This window comes from Puma concolor, chromosome B2 (genome assembly GCF_028749965.1).
Source record: "Puma concolor isolate L17-30 chromosome B2, mPumCon1.1.hap2, whole genome shotgun sequence".
Lineage (NCBI taxonomy): Eukaryota > Metazoa > Chordata > Mammalia > Carnivora > Felidae > Puma > Puma concolor.
The window spans coordinates 2,910,266-2,937,085 of record NC_141671.1 but is presented as its reverse complement, the minus strand read 5'-3'; the positions used below and the strand labels follow the sequence as shown (position 1 = coordinate 2,937,085).

The 26,820-nt window shown below is 41.1% G+C and overlaps 2 protein-coding genes across 2 annotated transcripts; both read left to right on the top strand.

Annotated features, from left to right (window-relative positions):
* Positions 1-2,178: 2,178 nt before the first annotated feature.
* Positions 2,179-3,120, top strand: LOC112853444 (olfactory receptor 2B6). Its single transcript, XM_025916980.2, has one exon. The coding sequence runs from the start codon at positions 2,179-2,181 to the stop codon at positions 3,118-3,120; it is 942 nt and encodes a 313-aa protein (XP_025772765.2).
* A 17,468-nt stretch (positions 3,121-20,588) lies between these two features.
* Positions 20,589-26,044, top strand: LOC112853453 (putative olfactory receptor 2W6). Its single transcript, XM_025916988.2, has 2 exons — positions 20,589-21,508; positions 25,902-26,044. The coding sequence occupies exons 1-2, from the start codon at positions 20,589-20,591 to the stop codon at positions 25,996-25,998; spliced, it is 1,017 nt and encodes a 338-aa protein (XP_025772773.2). The 3' UTR covers positions 25,999-26,044.
* Positions 26,045-26,820: the final 776 nt, after the last annotated feature.

The following is a 26,820-nucleotide window of genomic DNA, read 5'->3' as shown; positions in this document are numbered from 1 at the left end:
CCCAGTGTCCCCAGACTCCAGCCTTTAGGAAATCTTCATATGGAGCCCAAGTCAGACTCAGTTTCAAGGATCTATTAACAGATACAAGATTAAATTCATGTAGGATTTTTTTATGGTATTTAAGTCTAAAGCAATGCTGGTCCTTATAGTAAAATGCAGAGTATAAGTAAGACATTTAAAGTTATTATATGATGCATGTATTATGTTACATGCATATATATACATATTATACATATATATAATACATATAGATGTTATATATTATATATTATATAATGCAGATATTATATTACATGCATATATATACATATTATATACATAATACATATACATGTTATATACTCTATATAATACATATGTTAGGTTACATACATATATAATACATATATTAATAAGTGTAGTAATCTACTTGCTTACTGAAAATTAGAATGAGCAGGTGTAAAAGTAAATATTAAAGTCTGATTTGTTCTCTCTCTATCCCCACTCCCTAGAGGTAACAATCTCTAACACTTGTGTATACCTTCCAGGTAATTTTTGCACACATGCAAATACTAACAGACATAATGTGATGTTGCCATATGTGAATAAACACACGGAAGCATGTTCAGGTACTTGTCTGTCCCCCTCGAGGATTTGAGCGGTTTTGCACATTTGTGTCTTCATCTGGATTTATGTCTATATCTCATACCTCATCTCACTGACAGCTGTGTAGCAACGGAAACTTTCCGAGTATCTCTGAGACTTCCCCACCACTGTACTGAGAGCTAGAGAAGGAGTGAGCGAAATTAAAGCGCACATTGACGAATAATTTAAAAATTATGTTCCTATCATTAAATTCACATTAAAAATTTTTTTAACGTTTGTTTATTTTTGAGAGAGACAGAGTGCGAGCAGGGGAGGGGCAGAGAGAGAGGGACACACAGAATCTGAAACAGGCTCCCGGCTCTGAGCCGTCAGCACGGAGCCCGATGCGGGGCTCGAACCCACAAACTGTGAGATCATGACCTGAGCCGAAGTCGGACGCTTAACCGACTGAGCCACCCAGGCGCCCCAGATTTGCATTTCTAAACCAACAGGATCATAAGCAAAGAATAGAGGGAAGTATTAGTAAGGCAGCAGACTCTGGGGCGGACACATCCTCGACAGGTGGCCTTAGCTCATTTCCTCCAGCGAACTGAGGACTCAGTTCTGCTGTCTGAAGTCAGAGTTGCTGCCTCACTGTGATGCTTTGTTCACAGGCCGCGCGGCTCGGTGCCCAGCAACTTGCCCGGAAGGTCACGTTTATCCTTTACATCAGAGAGCCACCATCGCATCTGTTGGTGAGGTGGGAGTGGAGGGGACCAGAAGGTAAACTGTCGACTCACAGAGTCGCGCACCTCGGACTCTTTGGGGTCCAACGGTCACAGTCAGCTTCCTCTACGAACATGGCAGAGGCCTGCGGTCACTACGGTGCGTTTCCGTCGTACTCAACGCTGTCGCACCGGGAAGGCATTGTTATGCCCAATTTATAGACGGGGAGCCTGAAGTTCAAGAGGATAAGATGTACATTCCCAGGATGATTTAACCAATGACTTTATTTAGTAGAGACTTGAACCCAGGCTTGTCTGGCTCCAAATTCCATGCTACTGACATCTCTTTATCCTGATTCTGGGAGATCTTAAAAGGCAAGAGACATGTTCTTTTGAAATGTGTCTGGTCGCTTGCTAGCACCTACCTACATGGTTTCGGGAGGTGGTCTGAATAATATTAGCTGTTTCGGATGAAAAGGCCATCTCCATGGCAACGAGGAGAAATGAGAGTGAAAAAGGACTATGGCAGGGATTGTAACTGAATCGTTCTAAAAATAGTAATCTGGGTGGAAGGTAGTGTAAATAAAGATCAACGAAATGACCAAAATTATCAAGGAATGCACTTTGTTAAAGTCGTTTAAATCAAGTATTTGCTTTTTAAATTTTGGCCTTTGTTTTTGAAATGCCGATACAGATAGAAGAAAGATCACATTACAGAGATACCTAAGTATCTGTGAATATTTCCAGCTCCGTATTGGCAATCTCCATTTTGTAAATAGCTTCAGGCAGGTAGCAAAGTGATTATAAATCATTGAAATCACCCATAACCCTGCATTCACCGACTTCCTGAATTTTTGTGTTTCAGGAACGAAGAGCTGAGACACCAATTATGAAGGGGGTAAACGCGAGCGCCCCCTGGGAGTTCACCCTCTTAGGTTTCTCAGATCGACCGCGGCTGGAGCTCCCACTCTTTGTGGTCTTCTTCATTTCTTACGTGGCCACTATCTTTGGGAATCTGACCATTATTCTAGTGTCACGCCTGGACCCCAAACTCCACACCCCCATGTACTTTTTTCTTACCAATCTGTCACTCCTGGACCTTTGCTACACCACAAGTACAGTTCCACAAATGCTGGTCAATTTATGCAGCACCAGGAAGGTAATTAGTTATGGCGGCTGTGTGGCCCAGCTTTTCATGTTTCTAGCTTTGGGGGCCACTGAATGTGTTCTCCTGGCCGTCATGTCCTTTGATAGGTTTGTCGCTATTTGTCGGCCTCTCCATTACTCAGTCATCATGCACCAGAGGCTGTGCCTCCAGCTGGCGGCCGCGTCCTGGATTACGGGTTTCAGCAACTCAGTGTGGTTGTCCACCCTGACCCTTCAGCTGCCGCTCTGTGGCCGTAAAGAAGTGGATCACTTCCTCTGTGAAGTCCCTGCTCTGCTCAAGTTGTCCTGTGTAGACACGACGGCAAATGAGGCTGAACTATTCTTTGTGAGCGTGCTGTTCCATCTAATACCCCTGACCCTCATCCTTGTATCGTATGCTTTTATTGCCCGAGCAGTGTTGAGAATCCAGTCGGCCGAAGGTAGACGAAAGGCATTTGGGACATGTGGCTCCCATCTAATTGTGGTGTCACTCTTCTATGGCACTGCTATCTCCGTGTACCTGCAACCACCATCCCCCAACTCCAAGGACCGGGGCAAGATGGTGTCCCTCTTCTACGGGATCATCGCACCCATGTTGAACCCCCTTATATACACACTTAAGAATAAAGAGGTAAAGGAGGCCTTTAAAAGGTTAGTTGCAAGAGCCGCCTTAATCAAGAAATGAATGGGACGCCTGCGTGGCTCAGTCAGTTGAGCGTCCGACTTTGGCTCAGGTCATGATCTCGCAGTCTGTGAGTTCGAGCCCCGTGTTGGGCTCTGTGCTGATGGCTCAGAGCCTGGAGCCTGCTTCCGATTCTGTGTCCCCATCTCTCTCTCTGCCCCTCCCCCACCCATGCTCTGTCTCTCTCTGTCTCAGAAATAAATAAACATTAAGAAAAATTTAAAAAAAAAGAAATGAAGGATATGCAAATGATAAGCTTTTAAGCACTTAATGTTTACTTGGCTTACTAACTTCTCAGCTGCCCTCTTTTCATCATTCCTACCGAGAATGTTCTGTTGGCCAAACACACTCATTGAATCAGTACCCAGAGCTCGTCTTCCAGTTGACCAGAAACTGTGTAACTTCAACATCTTCAAGCTTTACCCCAATGTTTGTGTAATTTGGTGAACTTAGACCTTTCTGAGAATGCGATAAAAGCCAGAAATCCTTGCTGTGGTAATATCACAAGTACACACACAAGTATTTTTGCACATAGTTAAAGGAGATTTAATGAAACCATGAAAAACAACCACTTTAAAGTTGGATCTGAGGTTAACAACCCCAGCTTTAATTTTCAATACCACTCCCGCATGAGCAGGCTAATAGAAATCACGGTAATTTTTCTTCTAGAATTGCACCTGGATTTGCCACGGTTGTGTACTCATGTTTTCCTCCTAAATGAAAGCGTCCGTTTTAATTCCTTTATAGATCAAATCCTAGGTTTTAGAAGGCCTACCTAATTTCCACAGTTCTCCCAATTATCAATATTATTATCATCTCTTAACCCCCAAACACTTACAGCCTAGATTTTAAACTAGTGTGCCCTGTCATGATTTCTAATGATTTCTCGTTTCATACATTTTGCTTGCACGACACATGTCATTGCATGTTGGTCTCCTTGAGAGGACACAGCCTGGATATATATTTTGTAATGTTTCCTTTAGAAGTCGTCAAACTTCTAGGGAAGTAGCATGTGCTTTATCACCAGGGTGTTTGGGTTGAGTGACTCATTCACGTTATAGTTATTTAATTGTGTTGCTTTCCCCCCCTTGTTTTCTCCTACCAAACTGTACGTATAGGAAATACAATAACTAAAAAAATACATCTGCCCTGTTTCCTCTTAAAATCTGCAGGAACACCATGTATTTTTGCCATAACATAATGCTCACCGCTAAGAGAAATAAATCTGATTTGCCAAGTTCCAATTCCAGTTCTTTCCTATTAGATGTGAAAAGAGTAAATGGGGGGGGGGGGGGCGCTTGGGTGGCTCAGTCGGTTAAGCATCCGACTCTTGATTTTGGCTCAGGTCATGATCTTGTGGCTCATGAGTTTTGAGTCCCGCATCCGACTCTGCACTGGTGGCACGGAGCCTGCTTGGGATTCTCTTTCTCTCTTCCTCGCTCTCTGCCCCTCCCCTGCTCGCGTTCTCTCTCTCTCTCTCCTTCTCTCTAAATAAATAAACTTACACAAAAAAAGAGTAAATGGAAGCAAAACACTAATAGAGTATATTGGAAACAAAATACTATCATCACTGAAAATAAATAAAATAAATTGCTAAAGGACCTAATAAATGATATATTAAATATCTAGAAGCAAATGTGTGTTTTAAAGCCAATGTTAGTGAAACTTGGTAAATTATGAGGACATAGAAAAGAAATCAAATTGAGGTCTTTCATCCATTTTGAGTTTATTTTTGTGAATGGTGTAAGAAAGTGGTCTAGTTTCTTTCTTCTGCAAGTTGCTGTCCAGTTTTCCAGCACCATTTGCTAAAGAGACTGTCTTTTCTCCATTGGATGCTCTTTGCTGCTTTGTCAAAAATTAGTCGCCCATATGTTTGTGGGTCCAGGCAGGCAACAACCTCTTTGACCTCAGCTGCAGTAATTTCTTGCTCGACACATCTCCAAAGGCAAGGGAATTACAAGCAAAAATGAACTATTGGGACTTCATCAAGATTAAAAAGCTTCTGCACTGCAAGGGAAACAATCAACAAAACTAAAAAGCAACCGACAGAATGGGAAAATATATTTGCAAATGACATATCAGATAAAGGGTTAGCATCCAAAATCTATAAAGAACTTACCAAACTCGACACCCAAAAAACACCCAAAAACACCCAAAAAACAAATTGCCCAGTGAAGAAATGGGCAGAAGACATGAAGAGACACTTTTACAAAGAAGACACCCAGATCCTCATCAGGGAAATACAAGTCAAAGCCACACTGAGACACCTGTCAGAGTGGCTCAAATGAACAAGTCAGGAGACTATAGATGCTGGCGAGGATGTGGAGAAATGGGAACCCTCTTGCACTGTTGGTGGGAATGCAAACTGGTGCAGCCGCTCTGGAAAACAGTGTGGAGGCTCCTCAAAAAATTACAAATGGAACTACTCTATCACCCAGCAATAGCACTAGTAGGAATTTACCCAAGGAGTAAATTGAGATAGAGGAGTGCTGATGCGTAGGGGCACGTGTACCCCAATGTTTATAGCAGCGTTTTCAACAATAGCCAAATTATGGAAAGAGCCTAAGTGTCCATCAACTGATGAATGGATAAAGAAATTGTGGTTTATATATACAATGGAATACTACTTGGCAATGAGAAAGAATGAAATCTGCCCATTTGCAGCAACGTGGATAGAACTGGAGAGTATTATGCTAAGTGAAAGACGTCAGGCAGATAAAGACAGATACCATATGTTTTCACTCATATGTGGATCTTGAGAAACTTAACAGAAGACCATGGGGAGGGGAAGGGGAAAAAAATAGTTACAAACAGAGAGGGAGGGTGGCAAACCACAAGAGACTCCTAAATACAGAGGACAAACTGAGGGTGGATGGGGGGTGGGGGAGAGGGGAAAGTTGTGATGGGCATGGAGGAGGGCACTTGTTGGGATGAGCACCGGGTATTGTATGGAAGCCAATTTGACAATAAATTATATTAAAAGAAATCAAAATTGAAATATGTTTAAATTTTTAAATGAAGGATTTAATACATTGATTCAATTCATTTTATACTGGTAGATTTGATTTTATACTGGTATATAATTTTATATTGGTATACAATTTTATACTGGTAGAAAATGATTTACAGATAAATTCTATTAGCTATTATCAGTTACCTTGTGACTATTAAAAATATATATATAACCTTTTATATGTATTCATTTAGAATACAGATGCATTTAGAATAAGACATATCCATCTAACTTTATGTCTTCTGTTTGCAATTCTGAGAAATTAATTTTTTTAATCCAAACCGTTTTTAAGGAAAATATTTTGTTTTCTGTTTTCTTTTGTCTTCTTTTTTGAGTCTAGTTGATACACAATGGTACATTAGTTTCAGGTGTACAACTTAGTGATTTGACAAGTTTATACATTATACTGTGTTCACCACAAGTATAGCTATCGTCTGTCCCGTTACATCCTTTCATAATATCATGGACTGTATTCCTTATGTTCTGCTTTTTATTCCTGTGACTTATTCCGTAACTGGAGGCCACATCTCCCCCTCTCCTTCACCCATTTTGCCCATCCCCCACTCTCCTCCCCTCTGGCCGCCGTCAGCTTGTTGTCTGCACTTACAGTTCTCATTCTGCTTTTTTATTTGTTCATTTTTTAGACTCCATTTGTGAGTGAGTGAACTTGTATGGTATTTGTCTTTCTCAAACTGATCCATTTCATCAAGCATAATACCCTCTGGGTCCATCCATGTAGTCTCAAATGGCAAGACCTCATCCTTTTTTATGATTGTGTAATAATCCATTGTATTCATATGTATACACCACATCTTCCTTATCCATTCATCTATATAGATGGGCACTTAGGTTGCTTCCAGAATTTGGCTACTATAAATAACACTGCAATGAACATAGGGTGCATATATTTTTTTGAGTGAGAGTTTTCATTTCCCCTGGCTAAATACCCAAAAGTGGAATTATTGGATCAGATTATTTGTATTTTTGACTTTTTGAGGAACCTCCATCCTGTTTTCCACAGTGGCTGCACCAGTTTGCACTCCCACCAACAGTGCAAGAGGGTTTCCGTTTCCCACATCCTTGCCAGCATCTATAGTCTCCTGATTTGTTCGTTTGAGCCATTCTGACTTGCATGAGGTGGTATCTCACTGTGGTTTTGATTTGAATTTCCCTGATAAGAAGTGACGTGGAGCATCTTTTCATGTGTCTGTTGGCCATCCGGATGTCTTCTTTGGAGAAGTGTCTCTTTAGGTCGTCTGCCCATTTTAAAATCAGATTTTGTTTTGTTTTGTTTTTTTAGTTTTGAGTTGTACGAGTTCTTTATGTGTTTTGGATATCAACTCTTTATCAGATATATCATTTGCAAATATTTCTCCCATTAATTAGATTGTCTTTTTGTTTTGTGGATGGTTTCCTTTGCTGTACAAAAAGTTTTTATTTTCATGTAGTCCCAATAGTTTATTTTTGCTGTTGTTTCCCTGCCTCAGGAGACATATCTAGAAAAATACTGCTGTGGTCGATTTCAGAGAAACTACTGTAATTGTCTCTTCTAGGATTTTTATGCTTTCAGGTCTCACGTTTAAGTCATTAATTCATGAAGTCATTAATTCATTTTGAGTTTTTGAATATGGTATTAGAAAGTGGTCCAGTTTCATTCTTTTACATGTAACTGTCCAGTTTCCCCAGCACCATTTATCGAAAAGACTGTTTCCCATCGTATACTCTTGACTCCTTTGCCACAGATTAATTAACCATATAAATGGGGGTTTATTTCTGGGGTGTCTATCCTTTTCTATTGACCTATGTATCTATTTTTGTGCCACTACCATACTGTTTTGATGACCACAGCTTTGTAGCATATCCCGAAATCTGGAATTGCAGTACCTTGAAATTTGCTCCTTTTTTCGCAGGATTCTTTAGCTATTCGGGTCTTCTGTGGTTCCATACAAATTTTAGTATTGTGTCCAGTTTTGTGGAAAATATTGTTGGTATTTTGATAGGGATTGCATTGAATCTGTAGATAGCTTTGGGTAGTATGGACGTTTTGACAATATTAATTCTTCCAATCCACAAGCATGGACTATCTTCCCATTTGTGTCATCTTCATTCCTTTCGTTACTCTTTTATAGTTTTCAGAGTACGGGCCTTTGATCTCCTTGGTTAAGCTTATTCCTTTGATGATATGAGGAGTGTTAAAGTCCCCTACTGTTATTGTATTACCATCACTTTCTCTATGTCTGTTAATATTTGCTTTATGTATTTAGGTGCTCCAGTGTTGGGTGTGTAGATAATTTACAATTGTTATATCCTCTTTCTTTCTTTCTTTTTTTTTTTTTCGTTTACCTATTTTTGAAAGACAGAGACAGAGCCCGAGCAGGGGAGGAGCAGAGAGAGAGACACACACAGGATCTGAAGCAGGCTCCAGGCTCTAAGCTGTCAGCACAGCGCCCGATGAGGGGCTCAAACTCACGAACCGTGAGATCATGACCTGAGCCGAAGTTGATGCTTAACCGACTGAGCCACCCAGGCATCCCGAGTTGTATCCTCTTTTTGGACTGATCCCTTTATCATTATGTAAGGCCCTTCTTTGTCTGTCATAGTCTTTGTTTTAGAGTCTATTTTGTCTGATGTAAGTATTGCTACCCTGGCTTTTTTTTTTTTTTTTTTTTGCTTCCATTTGTATGGTGAATGTTTTTCCATCCCTTCACTTTCAGTCTGTAGGCATCTTTAGGTGTGAGGTGAGCCTTTCGTAGGAGGCATATAGATGAGTCTCTTTTTTTTTTTTTGTAATCCATTCTGCCACTCCGTGTCTTTTGATTGGAACATTTAATACATTTATGCTTAATTATTGATAGGTATGTACTTTTTGCCATTTAAAAGATTTGTTTTCTGGTTGTTTTTGTAGTTCTTTGTTCCTTTTTTCAGCACTTGCTCTCTTTCTTATGACGGACGAGTATAGTGTTTTGTTTGGCTTTCTTTCTTTTTATTTTTTTGTGTGTATCTGTCATAGGTTTTGGGTTTGTCATTTATCATGATGTTCATATACAACATCCTAAGTAAATAGTAGTCCGTATTGATTTGATGGTCATTTAAATTCAAACACATTCTAAAAGAAAAAAAAAAAACAGAAAAAGAAAACATCTTGAACCAGAACTGAACCAGGAAGTGTATTTTAGATGTTGTTTTCTGACATTGTGGCAATATATGCATCACACAAAATTTGAGTGTACCCTTCGGTGGAGTGAAATGCAGTCAAATTTTTGTGCAACCTTCACCACCGTTTCTCTCCAGAATATTTCCATCTTCCCAACCTGAAACTCTCAGTTTGGTATTAAACAATAGCAAGCCCAGAGGAGAGAGACAGTGTGCTCAGTTCGTCCTCTTGAATAGAACCAATCATTTTCTTATGACTCAAATGGTTTCAAAAACCTATGATTCTTCCCAGCTTACCTGCAGAGAGATCAACATTCTAGTGATGATACTTATGTGTTTCGTTCTCCAGGGCCAACAAAGATGTGTGGTCGGTTTTTCACAGTCTTCCCCCAGCCCACCAAAATACCCATTCTGCAATCCACCTACTTAGGGCTGTGCTCTATTTGTCCCGGAGCGATCAGCTACAGATTACTTTATGCCAAACAACCATTGAGAGATATTGTCTTGTAAGCAGAAATTACTTTAGAATGCTTCATTATGAATTAGGCTCAATAAAAGGACTAAATGTATTCTCCGTGTTCACTGTCAGCTCCATGAAGCCAGGCGTTTATGTTCTAACAACTGTATCTGTTTCTCATAACAGTACCCGAAAGCCTTTTGCTTCAATAATTATTATTTTTTTTTAATTTAATGGCTGTAAGAATGAGCGAAGTACGTAAGCTTAAGGGCATGGAACTCTATGTAAATGGTGGAGCTGGTAATGATGTTGATGATTTGATGGCAGCCATGATGGAAAAGCCAATTGATAAAGAAGATTATATACATAGATATCTTCAGTCCAGGTTTCTTTTTCTTAATTTCACACCTGTAGATATTTCTTCTTCTTTTTGTATTGAGGTATCATTGACTCGGGTGTATGTTTCAGGTGTTCACTGTATTGATTTGCCATTTGTATCCAGTGCAAAGTGATCAGCACGATAAATCTAGTGAACAGGTGTCATCACACAAAGTTACAAATTCTTTTTTCTTAGGATAAGAACTTTTGAGATCTTTTCTGTCGGAGAACTTGCAAGTATTCACTTCAGTCACCATGTTGTACATTATGCCCCCGGGACTTATTTATCTTGTAACTAGAAGCTTGTACCTTTGACTCCCTTCATTCATTTCACCTGCACCCCCCAACTCCCCCCCACCCCCCCCAACCAATCTGTTCTCTGTACCCATGAGCTCAGTGTTTTCCTTTTAAAATATTCCTACTTTGGGGCGCCTGGGTGGCTCAGTCGGTTAAACGTCCGACTTCGGCTCAGGTCATGATCTCCCAGTCTGTGAGTTCGAGCCCCGCGTCGGGCTCTGTGCTGACAGCTCAGAGCCTGGAGCCTGTTTCGGATTCTGTGTCTCCCTCTCTCTCTGACCCTCCCCCATTCATGCTCTGTCTCTCTCTGTCTCAAAAATAAGTAAATGTTTAAAAAAATAAAAAATAAATAAAATATTCCTACTTTTCTACTTTCGATGAACTTCAGAATATTAGATTCTATTTGTATACACTAAAAGCCCTCACATTAAGACTTTACTTGCACATCTACTTATGTTTGTTTTTTCAATTTATTTAGCAAATATTGATTGGGTTACTACCAAACCCCCCATGGACTGTTATAGAATTTGAGATACAGGAGTAAACAAAATAGACAAAAATCTCTGCCTTTGCAGGGCTTGCATTCTATCAAAGACTACATAAAATAAACATTAGACCTAATAACTCTAAAAGTATATAAGAAGGTATTAGGATACACAAAAGAATTTATAGTGAATTTAAGAGAATTTGGGAATGCCGAGGGGGAGCATCAACATTAAATGGCAGGCTCAGGGGAAGCCTCGTTTAGAAGGTGAGATTTGAGCAAAGGTCTGGAGGGGTGTCTGCCTTAGCCGAGAGCACATCTGAGGGCCAAGGGCTAGTCCGAGGGCATAGGCAGAGCAATCGCCGAGAGACCAGCATAGACGCGTAGCTCTTTGAGGAACAAGACGGGCCCGGGCGGCTGGAGGGGAGGCAGGGAGGCTGTTCCCCTCAAGGCGGTCCGTGTTGTGCTGTGATAAAGCAAAGTCACGGTGACTTACACAGCAAAGTTTACTTGTCCTTTGTACGAGGCAGCCCGTGAAGGTCCCTCCGGGAGTCACTTGGGGACAAAACAGAGCAGACGTTTCAGGCCGCTGTGCATTCGTGATCATCACGGCAGCGGGGACCTGTTCCCTGGGTCCCAGAGCTTCTTCCTGGGAGAGACAGATGATATTTTTTCACATCTTTAAGACCAAATGGACTCACATGGTCACATCTTAATTTAAGGGGACAGGGAAATGCAATCCTAGCACATACACAGAAGGGATGAGATACGGAGATGTTTGATAAACAGCACTTCCAGGGACTGTGGTCCACTCGTATCGTCACCAGCCACTGTTTTTTTCCTTCCTGCACACATGCAAAAACGCGCTCAACCCCCCTGAGAAAGAGGCAGCTTCGGAGTGACTGCCTCTGCCGGCAGCCACTCCAAAGTGTAGGAACTCCATGTGGTACGGACTCGTGTGTCTTAGATCCTCGTGATCTAGAGAAATAGCCAGCTGTAGACAGTGTGAGAAGGCGAGAGAGGACACTGGGTCAAGCGGGATGAGGGTTAAAACCCACTGTCACATTTGGGAAACTGGAGGCAATTTGGAACACGACGAAAGCTGTTTCTGTACAGGGAGGGGGTCAAATGCCAGACTAGAGCGGGTTTAACCAAGAATGAGAGACATAGAGCTTCTTTCTGAGAAATTTATCTGCGAAGAGGCATCATTTCAAATTATATAAAAATGAACCTGGTGGGGAGAGGGGTTGGCAAAGTTTTTTTCTTTTTTTCTTTTTTTGTTTTTTGTTTTTTTAAGATGTCAGAATTCATGGTATATTTGTGTCCTCCTGGGAATGAGGTCATAAAACGTGAGCGCTTGATAACACGGAAGGATGGGCACATTTCTAGAGACGAGGCAGAATGGACCAGAGCGGGGTAACGGAGGGGCTGGCTCTGCTCTGAGGCAGAGGTTCATCTGTGAAAACGGGCAGGAGGGCAGCAGGGACTTCAGGGGCGCGACGTGGGCAGGTGGCAGAGGCCGTCGCTGAAGAGGAGTCTGGAAAGTTCTGTTTGCCTCTCTTCTTGGGCAGACTCGTTGCACCGCTCATGCGCTGACGATGACGGTCAGCCGGGAGGTGCCGGTGGCTTAAGGAGCTGGAAGACGTGCCCCTGGGAAGGTGCAGGGGTGAGGAAATATGGGAAGCCCTGGGGTTTACGTGAGGTCTGTGGCTGCGGCTTGGAAACGAAATTGTTTTCTCCGGTCCTGCTCGGCTGCATTAGGTGCGTATGTGGTTGATAGAGACTTGAACTTCACCAAAGTTGTGATAGTGCAAATTTGGGCGACGGAGGAAAGCGGATAGGAAGGAAGAGAAACATGGTAGACCCAATGGGTTGGAGGGGTTGAAGGGTAGTTAGAATCCGATTTCAAGATGAAGTCAGCTGGAAAAAGAAGACGAGGAGTTTGTGAGAGAGAGTTTGAAACTGAGACGACAGAGAGCATTCAGTTGGTCAAAATGGAATTTCAAGCAGCCTTTGTCTCGCCGTTTGCGTGCAGTAAATAATCCTGTCAGTTTATCGTCTTCAATATCTCCATATTTCTCGAATTTGTTTTTACTTCCTACTTCTATCACTCACCTGTGTTACTACAACAGTTTCTTAATTTTTCTTTTGGCTTCTAACCTTGTTCCCCTCAAATTTATTCCCATATCAGTGGGAATGCTTGTACTAAAACATGTTTGTTAATGGCATACTTTATTTTTTTAAGATTTTATCTATATCTATCTATCTATCTACCTATCTAGTTTAAAGTTTATTTATTTACTTTTGAGACAGAGAGCATTGATGTGAGCAGGGAAGGCACAGAGAGAGAGGGAGAGAGAGAGAATCCCAGGCAGGCTCTGTGCTGTCAGCGCAGAGCCCGATGTGGGGCTCGATCCCATGAACCATGAGATCATGACTTGAGCTGAAACCAAGAGTCTGACTCTTAACCAACTGAGCCATCCAGGTGCCCCTATTTATTTATTTTTAAGTGTCTTTTTTTGAAAGTTTTTATTCAAATTCCAGTTAGTCAACATACAGTGTAATGTTAGTTTCAGGTGTACAACACAGTGATTCAGTGATTCCATACATCACCCTGTGCTCATCACCACCTACTGAACCAATGCCCCCCCCTTCCCCTCTGGTGACCACCAGTTTGTTCTCTATAGTTAAGAGTCTATTTCTTGGTTTGCCCTCTTTTTTTTCCCTATGCTTATTTGTTTCATTTTTAAATTCCACACATGAGTGAAATCATATGGTATTCGTCTTTTCTCTGACTGATACATTTCGCTTAGCATAATACTCTCTAGATCCATCCATATTGTTGCAAATGGCAAGATTTCATTCTTTGTACGGCCGAGTAATATTCCATTGTATATATGTGTATATATACACACCATGTTTTCTTTATATATTAATGGCATCCTTTAGTTAAAACTGTGGCACTGTCTCACTCCTGCCCCAAACCCTCATGGCCATTATTGCAAAGCTTAAAGTGTTAACATGGCTTATAATTCCCTGCGTGATCACTTCAACCACTGCAAAACTTTCTTTACTTTCATTTCATGTAATGTGAGATTCATCCATTTTGATTCATTGTACTGCAGTGTATTCCTTTGTATAAATGGTCCACAATGTATGAATCTCCAACTGACATCGATTTAGGTGCTTTCCAATTTTCTGCTACTACAAATAAAGCTGTTATCAACATAGTTGTTTCTATCTCTTGGGCATATGTGCAAGTTTTTCTATAGGTATGGAATTTCCGGGATGTTGTTATATACGAATCTTCAATTTTACTATATAATCACCTGGTTCCACTTACTATTTTTATTATTTAACTACATGTACATAGTTGTCAGTAAACTGAGAAATAGTTACATACGGTAAATGGAGATGCATGAAGAAGACATAAGATAGAGATGTCACTATTTTGAATCTACTCTATTGAAAATTACCTGTGCTTTTTTTGTTGTTGCAAAATGTTCCTTGGAAAAGCAGCAAGCCTTCAACATGTCATATTTACTATCACTTTATAGATTAACTGATATATACTTACATATTATTGGGTTACTAGTATGTGTTAACACTTGGTAGGCATTGGGAATGCAGCAGCGAATACAATACCTAAAAGGAGGAGAAATACAGAGTGGGGAAAATAATGAATTATTATTGCATTCTCAATAGAATCAATAAACCAATGTTTGCCTTTTTTCAATGTTTTGAATACAGTAGTAATTTTGACACAATGTTGGAACTTCCTCATTCTTATCTTCCTCTGGATTGAGAGATCCTTAAGGGCAGATGCATAAAATTTGTTTATATACCACGAATCTTTCACAATGCCTGCAAATGTGTTTGATGAGTAAAAGCTTATTGCGTTCCCAGAGTAATTCTGCATTGGAAGTTTTTATGGGAAGTTTTTATGGGAATTATTGCTGAGGAGAACATATAGAACAATAACAAAAAAGTCGCTGATAGAGAATGGCTCTCCTAGAAACCCCCCCTAATTCCCTGCTCAGCAAAATGCCATCCACAAGTGACAACATGCTTATGCCAGTTACGCTGGAAGAGTGGAGATTTGGTGTTTTGTTTGAAAGTTCAGGTGTGAATAACATTGTTGAGCAGATCTCCAGGGTTCCTGAGGAGCGACTGCAGAGCTGAGGGAACCCCACAGGGAACCCCACAACTCTCACTGCAGAGCTGAGGGAGCCCCACGGTGACAGGGGCTGACGCGAGTTCATGAGTTCACTCTCCGCAGCCGTCAGTTCTTAATTGAATGTTTCTCCTCCAAGGCAGACAACCCTCGAGACTGCTCCGCGTCGTGAATTATAATGAAACTCATTGGAAACTTTTTAATAGCTACGGCAATCAGTGGTACTCTCCCAGATCCCTGTGGACGCAGAGAAGCCAAGGTCGTTGTCACCAGAGCCCTCGTCTAAGCTGCCTTGTAATGAGCTCTCCAGGGTCTTGTACTTCCTTCCAACTTTTATAAAAAACTGCAGAAGTTGAAAATTGCCCTCCCGCCTGTTCTAGTTTTAAATGTTGCTCATTGACCTCATCATCCAGAATCCCTTAAGAGTCTCCAGAGGGAATCCCATGAGGAAATGGAGCCATATTTCAATTTTACCAACAAGCAGAAATGGCCTAGGAAAAACTGCTTTTTTCAACAGATCCGAACATTTCTCATTCTCTGGTTTTTTTTCAGCCTATAACTTCATCTTTCTCTGTCATCTCCTTTAGAACACAACTTGCAGGGTGAATAAGTCACGTGTCTGGTGAAATAATAGGCGGTTGTATTTTCTTTTCACTTAAAAGACGAGAAAAACAGAAAAAAATAAACCCCAAAGACTCAAAACCTTGCATTTTCTTCTTAGTTATGTAGATTCATTCGTTTTATGTTCACACTGTAAAGCATTTGAAGGTGGAAAACAAGGTATTATTATCTCTCGTTTCTTCTATACTTACTCTTCCATACTTATTCACACCACCATCTTGAAAAAAAAGAAGAAAATCGAGCCAATTTGTTTTCTTTTTTAAACTAGTAGTTTGTGGGGCGCCTGGGTGGCGCAGTCGGTTAAGCGTCCGGCTTCAGCCAGGTCACGATCTCGCGGTCCGTGAGTTCGAGCCCCGCGTCGGGCTCTGGGCTGATGGCTCGGAGCCTGGAGCCTGTTTCCGATTCTGTGTCTCCCTCTCTCTCTGCCCCTCCCCCGTTCATGCTCTGTTTCTCTCTGTCCCAAATATAAATAAAAACGTTGAGAAAAAAAAAAAAATTTAAACTAGTAGTTTGTACAAAAATACTTATGGTCGCACCACGTTTACAGGTTCCATCTGCGCCCAGAGAATCAGAGTGAGGTTTAATTGCGAGGGATCAGGCGCATAGCTGGTGGAAACCGCTCATTTCGTCAACTGAGCTATGACTTGGTCTCGGTGCTACAAGTCGAACTTTTTCCTGCTGTGATCTTGAAAAGTACTTGTTTTCTCTACTTAAATGTCAATCTGTGAACGAGGCAAAATAATTTATTTCCTACCAAATTCCTGGGTGGTGTGAGGAAATAATGAATGTAATTATACACCTATGTCAATGTGGGTCAGAAGACCAAGCATCTGGAGAGCTCTGGGGCAGTGTGATCCTGTGTCACAGAGATGGAGTCACGGGCTGGGCGCCTGGGGGGGCTCAGTCGGGTGGGCTTCTGACTTCTGCTCAGGTCACGATCTCACGGTTGGTGAGTTCAAGCCCTGCATCAGGCTCTGTGCTGTCATCACAGGGCCCACTTGGGATCCTCTGTCTCCCTCTCTCTCCGCCCCTTCCCCGCTTGCCCATGCACATGCATGCACACTCTCTCTGTCAAAAATAAACATTTTTAAAAAAAGCTGGATCATGGGCTCTATAGAATCTGCATGCAGCCACTCGCAGTGATGTTCGTGCCTTGGCAATGAGATGCAAAGATCTGTGCTCTTTGTGAGCTAGAGATTGTGCTGGGGTCAAACCTAAATACTATACTCAAAGCAAATTATTTGTATTCCCTTCCAAAGTTTTATTTCTTTTAAATGTTTAAAGCAACATAATCATGGTTATATGTTACATTTTTATATGGTTATATGTTAATTTTTTTTAATTTGGAAAAATGGAAACAAAATCTTTCTCCTCCAAACACCCATTATCTTTGCATATTTATGTAAACATGGAAAATAAAAATTATATTTAATTTTATTAATTTCAACATGTTTTAAAATAGAAATTACATTTAATATAATTTTAATATGTACGATATACTTAATAGATATATTTAATATATAATATACTTAAAATATGCTTTCTATATTTCATTTTTGTTTCCATGATTATCAATTTCATATCAATTTTTTTCGTTTAGTTTTTTAAATGTTTTATTTATTTTTGAGAGAGACAGAGTCAGAATGCGAGCAGGGAGGGCGCAGAGAGAGGGAGGCACAGAATCCGAAGCAGGCTCCAGGCTCTGAGCTGTCAGCACACAGCCTGACGTGGGGCTCGAACCCATGAGCTGTGAGATCATGGCCTGAGCCAAAATCGGCTGCTTAACCAGCTGAGCCACCCAGGTGCTCCTCAATTCTTTACAAACACCAATATCAATACACATTACATTGTTTGGGCTTTTTATGTTATTTATCTTACAACTGTGTAAACATTTATTATTCAGTTAATGGACATTTAGTCTGTTTCCTTTTTTAGCCACAATGTAACTGTGATATCCATATAGGTATATAGATATAAAGATACATATATATCTTTACACACCTATGGAAGCAATCCTAATAATAAATTCAAGGAATTGGAATTAGTGGGTCAAAGATTTGTGCATTTGCCAAATTTAAATTTGGTAAAACCATCCTCCAAAATTGTAAACCTGATTGACATTCCCACAGGCAGTGTATGAGTGCCATTCTCTCATATCCTCACGGATTGGATATTACCAAAGTGAAAAGATCGCAGTGTTTTAATTTGTATTTATTTAATTATAAATAATTATAAATCATAAATGAGGTTGAAAAAGTTTTATGTATTTTGGGATCTTATGAATTACTATTTCACTACATTTCATCTTGTTATCCACTGCCCATTTGTTTGATTATAATGTAAAGAACACCAATCGATCAAATTCCAAGTATTTGCTTTATGTTTACTATATTCTAGAAACTTTGCCAACCTAAGTGAAAATAAAAGTTAAAAATCAAGTTACAAAGAGAAACTTTATTTACTCTTTTGCATTACCCTTTTGAAAATTATATTAAAATGGAAAGAAATTTGACTTTAAGATTGTTTCCTTAGAAAACAGACTAAATCTCACTTCAAGGACAAAGAGGTGCTTGGAAGATGTTCCTATTTGTGCTATATTGCCAAACTTGAACTTTTTTGTCCCACCAAACACCAGAAATAGTTAACCGCCCCCCACCCCCACCACACACATCAAAATTTGAGACTATGGCCCCAGGTAGAAACCAAGAATCTAAGAGTGCTGATGCCCAATCATCTTGGTGTTATTCCAAGATTTCCCCGAAGAATTTGCACCTCTAGTTTCTTCTGTAGCCCTGCTAATTACCCAAAGGAGTACACAGTCCCTGCAATCTCAACAAGGAAACATGCTGTCAACCTCTAGGTACCATTTTGATGCTAAGAAATTAGTCCTCCATTTATTCTATGTGCATCTATAAGAGCTTCCACGCCTGCACTGGTTATCTTCTGGGGTCAGCAGGAAGTCTTTGCCTCACCTTGGGGTTTGGGTGGACGGCTCCTAGAAGGCTCCTGAAGGCTGGCTATTCAGCCCAAATGGCAGGCAGACAGGGGAGGAACAGCTAACCCTATTTTCCACGACAGTTGCCTTTTTTTCTCTATAATTTAACTGCCCTACAGCAATTACTCTATTTTACTTTTCCTCTGAGGTAGCAACACACCATTACTCTATCACGTTAGTCAAATTATTAGAGAAATCACACAGCTTTTACAACTCTTATCTTCAGGAAGAAACTAGAATCTAATGCACACAAGTCACCTCAGGGCTTGTATGTCGTACCCTTTCTGGACAAGCTGAGGTCTTTGTAACCGCTTCTATATGATTTCTGGTGCATTAGTGTCACATCACCCTATCGTTATTTTCTACTTACGTTAACTGCACAATCTCCCACAAAATCCCAGGTAACAAATCCCAACGTGAGGAAAAAACATTACTATGTGTTATCCCTAAATCCTTTGGGAAAGTTGAAGTCAGGTAAGCCTAAATGATTAGAGAAAATTAAGAAAACTTTCTTTCTTTCACTTTGGTATATTATATTTTGCTGTGGAAAATAAATGTACTGTAAGAACTTTGAAGCTGAGCAGTTATCAGCAAAGATACGGTTTTCTAATTTGAAAATTAAAATATTTGTGACAACTTGTGTTCTCCTCTGCCTTCATTTGTCCCACCTTGCTAGTTGAACATATTATCATAATCGAAGCAGCCCTTGATCCTCTAGATCACACAGCAGAGTAGATATTTTACAATGGCCATTTAATAATTGTAGTCATTATTTTGGCTTCGGTTCTCACAGAATCAACATGACAGACGGTCTGAGGTACTTTTCCTTCTGTACCTGCTTTTCTGCTGTTGTCACACTTTTCTCCCTTTCTTTGTTAGGGTCGTTATTATCCTGGCATCCTCGATTCCAAGTATACACCTGTCTTTTTATGAAGCCAGCTCTCTTTATTCTTTTGAGCCTTTATTCTTTTGAGCCTCAATCTTTTTCCATCTACTTTTTAAATCACTCTCTTTACCACAGTCTCTTTCCTTCTCTCTCCCTTCATCCCTCTGGCCATGCACCTCTCTTCCACAAGCTAATTATGCTGTTTCCATGTTTCTGAAAGACGACCAGAAGACCAATGTGCCCAAAGTTGCCATTTTATTAGTGGATGTGATATCTCCCTTGATCCTCGCAATTCTACACTACAGAAGTCTTTTTCTTTCAGAGAAACGAATGAAAGAGATTTGACTTGACAGCATTTCACAGGAATCAGTAAATATTTGGCAGATTCAATTATAACCTAAATAAAAAGGTGACATTGACACCATGAAGTAATTGTAACCTTATTCCTTCTTAATAAGGATCTAATCTCCAGGTCATGTTAGTTTCTCTTTACCTTGTGTTTTTCCAATCATATCTTGGATACTGAACTCAGCCTTGGCTGTCACATTTCCAGAAGGTCATGGCCAACATTGAGGGTACGTGGAAGATGGTTGCAAGGTGATCATAGACTTGATAACCTTGTTATAGGGAGAATCATTAAGGGAAATTGAATGTCTTGACCTAAAGAAAATTTAGTTTAGTTCAAAACATTTAAATGGCTGTCATATGAAGAGAGATTAGATATGAAGTATATTCAATGAAGTTGAAATTCTCTTTCTCATGAATTAGGAAAAAAATTCCTCCTTAATAAATGGATGATGATTAGAAGCTGGAATTTTCCAACAATGAAATAATTTGCATTACGTGTTTGAACAAATGATGAATGGCTTCTATAGCTGGGCAGAAGCTATTCTGATATTGGACTTGGTGGCTTACCTGTTCCTTAAAGGTCCCGACATTCAGGGGCTTTAGAAAATATCGATTCGGTGTTTGTTTTATTCTTACAGGTATACAGATGATGTGAAAGGAAGACCATGGAAAAATCCAATGACAGCTCAGAGTATGGTTTTATCTTAGTGGGCTTCTCTGATCGTCCGAGGCTGGAGCTGGTACTCTTCGTGGTCAATTTCACTCTGTATTCAGTGGCTGTGTTGGGAAACTCAACCATAATCCTTGTGTGTATTTTAGACCCTCGACTTCATACCCCAATGTACTTCTTTCTGGCCAATCTCTCCTTTCTAGATCTCTGCTTCAGTACGAGCTGTATCCCGCAGATGCTGGTGAATCTCTGGGGCCCTGACAAGACCATCAGCTACGCTGGCTGTGCGGTCCAGCTCTTCTCCTTCCTCTGTGTGGGGAGCGTGGAGTGCATCCTCCTGGCCGTGATGGCCTATGACCGCTTCGCCGCGGTCTGCAGGCCTCTGCACTATCTGGTCATTGTGCACCCCCAGCTGTGTTTGCGACTGGTGGCCGTGGCCTGGGGGAGTGGACTGGTCAATGCCATCGTCATGTCCCCGCTCGCAATGACTCTGTCCAGATGTGGCCGGCGCAGGGTCAACCACTTCCTCTGTGAAATGCCAGCACTGATCAAGATGGCTTGTGTGGACGCCCGCGCGGTGGAAATGCTGGCCTTCACCTTCGCCATCCTCATCGTCCTCCTGCCCCTCGCTCTCATTCTCGTGTCCTACGGCCACATCGCGGCAGCCGTGCTGAAGATCCGGTCGGCCGCTGGGCGCCGCAAGGCATTCAACACCTGCAGCTCCCACCTGACCGTGGTCTCTCTGTTCTACGGGAGCATCATCTACATGTACATGCAGCCCGGGAACAGCGCTTCCCAAGACCAGGGCAAGTTTCTCACCCTCTTCTACAACCTGGTCACCCCCATGCTGAACCCACTCGTATACACCTTAAGGAACAAGGAGATAAAAGGAGCCCTGAAAAGGGTCTTGGGGAGGCAACCATGAGCAGCAGCGACCATGTGCTGCGTTATGAAGCCGTAGGTGAAACATTTCTTTCCAAACACTGCCATTTACTTTGTGCTTGCGATCAGTTCAGCCCGTGCGTCACACACTTGGATTTTTAAAAATATGGGTAAATACTGGGCTGCCTGGGTGGCTCAGGCGGTTGAGCGTCCGACTTCAGCTCAGGTCATGATCTCACACTCCATGAGTTCGCGCCCCGCGTCGGGAACTGTGTCGACAGCTCAGAGCCTGGGGCCTGCTTCGGATTCTGTGTCTCCCTCTCTCTCTGACCCTCCCCTGCTCATGCTCTGTCTCTCTCTGTCTCAAAAATAAATAAAAACATTAAAAAAATTAAAAAAAAAATATGGGTAAATACCCTGAAGTGTATCCAGAGTCAGTAGCAATCAACCAGAGCCACACATAGTATGCAGCTACCATAGCAAAATAATGTTTAGTAGAAAGAATGAAGTGTTGGAAGAGAGGTGAAAAGATTTTATTCAATTAATGAAGGAATCAGGCAAACATAGTGACCAATTAAAAAAAAAAGTCAAAAAGCACAAATTGGTAGGAAGAAGTGAAGGAGTGTCGGGGCACCTGGGTGGCTCGAGCCTTGATGTTGGCTCGGGTAGTGAGCTCACGGTCGTGAGGTTGTGAGATCGGGTCCTGTGTTGGGGTCCACGCCTAAGAGCCTGCTTAAGATTCTCTCTCCCTCTCCCTTTGCCCCTCCCCCACGTTCCCTCTCTCTAAAATAAATAAATATATAAAAGTAAAAGGGAAGGAATGTTGAAATGAATGTACAAATGGAGACAAAACACTGCTGTGGGGAGAGAAGCCAGTTCAGCTTCTGCCTGACAGGACTGAATTCGCTTGTCACCAGCAAGGGTTACTTTGCACTGTTGTGAGTTCGCCGTAATTTACAACGTTGCGGAACACCGGCCACACAATCAGAATCCAGTAAGCTCTAGAATCGGGACAATGCATAATTTTCTACGGAAGCATACATTTTTCCCTACAAAATAAACCTTGTACCTTATTTACCTTGTAAAGCTAAGTATGCGGTCTCAAGCCTCCTATGAAAGCACGTAGGTGTTTTCATCCTGATTGTTTTCAGACGACAAAACTATGGTTTATAGATCCTGTGTGAATCAGCCCAGGTCACACGGGGGATACGTGGCATTCAGAAGCGGTGTGTATAAGTCTGCACCTCTGCTGTCGTCTACCGAATGACACTGCTTTTGCTACACAGTGTAGACTGTGTGTACAGCACCCCCCCCCCCCATCCCCATGCTTGCACAGTCGCACCAGCATGCTGGATACCCCACACACCCTCCAAGAGAATTCTATCATTTCTCCCCCTTTCCCCATGCAAATGCCCCATCCAAATCTTCCCCATGCGCCAGTGGTCAGCTCGAATTAGCATCACATTTGTACAGTTATCTGAGTTCCTTGGATTTAAGAATGCCCTGGCCCTTCTTTTAACCTTCTGCATTTTTACACCTGGAAATACAGTTTTTCTAGTTAATACTATTATATTTATATGTCTCCTATCAGGCTGTCAATTCCCTGATTGTAAGGCTATTTTTTTAATCCTTCTTGGCATCATTCCAAGTATCAGGTTGTTATTAAAATGCCTTGCAGATAGTAAGCGATCAGAAATAGCTTGGGATGATTTTTCATCTTAGCTGATTAATCACATCCAGAAATAATTCCTTCACTGTATTAAAAAACATTTTGAGTTTTATTTATTTATTTTGAGAGAGAGAGCACGAGCAGGGGAGGGGCTCTGTCAGTGCAGAGTCTGATGCGGGGCTGAAACTCACGAACAGTGAGATCATGACCTGAGCCGAAATCAGGAGTTGGATGCTTAACCAGTGGAGCCACCCAGGCACCCCAATCCTTCCCTTTTTTAAAAAATTTTTTTAATGTTTATTTATTTATTTTGAGAGACAGAGACAGAGCATGAGCAGGGGAGGAGCAGAGAGAGAGACACACAGAATCCGAAACAGCCTCCAGGCTCTGAGCTGTCAGCACAGAGCCCGACGCGGGGCTCGAACTCACAAACCGTGAGATCATGACCTGAGCCGAAGTCGGACGCTCAACCAACTGAGCCACCCAGGCGCCCCCCTAATCCTGCACTTTAATTGATACACCATTCTTCAAGATTATAAGTGGATCTGTCTCAGCAGACTGAGTTTACATCTGCTGTCAAATGTTTTATGCTGTTTTTCTCAATTCAGTATAAATTCTATGATGAGAGAGAAAATAATCCGTTGAGGAATTTCTACATATATCAAAAGTCATCCCCAACTTTTAGGTAACAAAACTTTTTTTTTTATTTTTATTTCCCCCTACATGGGAATCATTAACTCAAGATTACCATGAATTCTGCCATGGTCTAGAGGCTGTTTGGATGGTAACAACAGTGCAGATGATAAACCTCTTCAGATTGACCTAAGAAAGCTATTTTTCCCCTCCTCATTAACATTAGTCTCCCTTACAGTGCTCTCCCATTTCATTATTCCTTATTTGTTACTCATGTCCCATTTTTAGTCAATTAGTGAGACCAGTGCCTCGTGTTTTTAAAAAAGCTTCTGTAAATGTAAGCGCAACCACATATGTTCACAAGTTGTACATCTGTTGGAAAGTTAGAGGACCACCTTCGCGAATGCCAGTGGGAAGGATCATATTTACATAATGCTGAGTGTTACACTGAAAGTGGCAATTACTTTTAATCAAGGTATTGTAAGGGGTAGGTAAAAAACAAAACAAAACAAAAACGCCTTAAATAAGCATCCATTTTGCCTTTGGTGCCGAGGTGTAAACGCCACTTCTCAGGACACGAGAGACTGAGTTAGGGAACACCTAGAAGTCTACTCTTGTGACGGCACGGCTGCCCATGACGGGCGTTGCAGATCTGGTGGCTGACAGAAGAGCCTGCATTTCTATGCTGCTTTTTCTTCTGTGTATCAGAAAACATCGATGGTAGCTTAATATCTTAACATCTGTATATCAGAAAACATCGATGGCACACTTATTTTGCATAATCTGTATTTTACAGACTATTTGCCTTGACTTTGTTTATTGGGAGTGTACTTAAGACAGAATCAAAAAGAAAAAGGGTTATTTTGCTAGGAGAGGTCTAACATCGGCTAAAATAGTTTTTAGAGGTTATAACAGAGCAAATGTGAATGTGGGATGAGTGTCAAACACCCATTATAAAATAAATTCTATGGATTTTTCATGACGTAGGATCTCCCTTTATTACCGACATACTCCCTGGAGACATGCCCAGGGTTTTTCACAACCAACAACTTACTTTGTCTCTTACTGTGGCACCAAAGCAATTCTTCTGTTGGACTTCCAAAGTTTTTACTATCTTTAGAAGTGCTGTAAAAACAAAACTAAACAAAACAAAACAAAAAGATAAACAAATTCAAGCTTCTTTTCACTGAAGTACTTTATTGTATTAGGGGATCAGGTTTTTTAAACTGCCACTCAAAGGAATGAATCCATAATATGAGAAAATCATTCATCATTATGAAGCTTATTAAAATAATATTTATCAACTTGCAAAGAAAGGAGGGCTCACAAAACTCCACAAAGACATAGGTATTCACATCCCTTTTGTGTGAAATTAAATATCACAGTTGCTATTGATAGGAAAATTTAAATTAAAAGGCATATTTACTTTTTAAGTATAACAAATAACTTCCTGATTTCTTGTTAAAAATGCCCACATTTTCTTCTTTATGATTCTGAAGACAAATAAAAATTTTATTTTGCTTTGTGTAATTGATAATTTGCAAAATTCCAGGATTGACTGGCTATCTGAAAAGCAAAAATCTACCTCTATCATAATTTTTCTACCATATTTTTTCTGCCATAATTAAAAAAAAAAACACAAAGTTTACTTATTTACTTTGAGAGAGAGAGAGAGAGAGCAAGCAGGAGAGGTGCAGGGAGAAGGAGAAAGAAAAAAAAAATCTCCACAAGTGGTCTCCACACTGTGAGCACAGAGTCTGATGCAGGACTCGAACCCACAACTGAGAGATCATGATCTGAGCCAAAACCAAGAGTTGGACGCTCATCTGACTGAGCCACCCAGGCGCCCCTCTGCCATAATTTTTAGTGCATTGCCTACTGTTATTGCCATGCAAACTATGCCCTATGTTAGGAGAGTACGGCAGGCTTCTTAAAAAAGTCTTATGTGAAGAGCTCTAGTAAAGACAGAAGAGTAAAATGAGGAATTTCATTATTCTATGGCATCAAACATGTACTTCCCCAAGATAACAAAGATGTCGAGTTCTTCTAAAAATTAAAAAAAAAATTTTTTTAAGGTTTATTTTTGAGAGAAAGAGACAGAGCATGAGGGGGAGAGGGACCGAGAGAGAGGAAGACACAGAATTGGAAGCAGGCTCCAGGCTCTGAGTTGTCAGCACAGAGCCTAATGCGGGGCTCAAACTCACGAACCGTGAGATCATGACCTGAGCCGACGTCAGACGCTCAACCGACTGAGCCACCCAGGCGCCCCTAAAAATTTTTAGTCAGATGATTTCTTAGGGACTTCCTGCAGGCGTCTTCGTGAAAGTTCTAGATGGTCACCAGGCACCAGAAAATGTGCCCACCGAGGTCTGCCATTTCTTCTGACAAATGTTGTGGGAAAGGGGGTGCTGCTGTGCGGGTTTGAAGGTGCCACACGGCGGAGGCCCTTCCTGTCCCCGGGGACTGCCTGCTGGGACTTTCTGTGGTGAAAACAAGCTGCGACTATATTCTTGGGACAGTTTTCTGACAAAGGTGACCTGTGACATCGGTATCAATCAGGTCAAGGTGGTTGATAGTGTCCAGAACATACGTGTCTTCACTGGTTTATTTTTTGCCTACTTCTAACACTTGCTGAGGAGGCACCAATATGTGTGTTATAATTTCCAGCCGTGACTATGAAATCGTCTATACCTCCCTTTAGTACTTAAAACAATGACACAGAGGATATGTTTATTCTTGAACAGGTGAATAACAACGTCGCATGACAGATTTTGGCAAAACAGCATAAATTTATTGCACTCAGTTGCTTATAACAGCAAATCACGTATATTTGAAATGCGTTGTGCTGGTAGCATCCTGAACCCCGTGTAAAATATTACCTCTAGCCCGAATTCTTTCGAGGCTGACCAAATTAAATGCATCGAGGGAGGAATTATCTATCTGTTTGGATACACAGAAGAAAATTTCTGGCCACGTTGGTGCAGAAATCCTTTAAGATTGTGAAGAAACAATACAGTTGACTGTTGAAGAGTGTGAGGCTTAG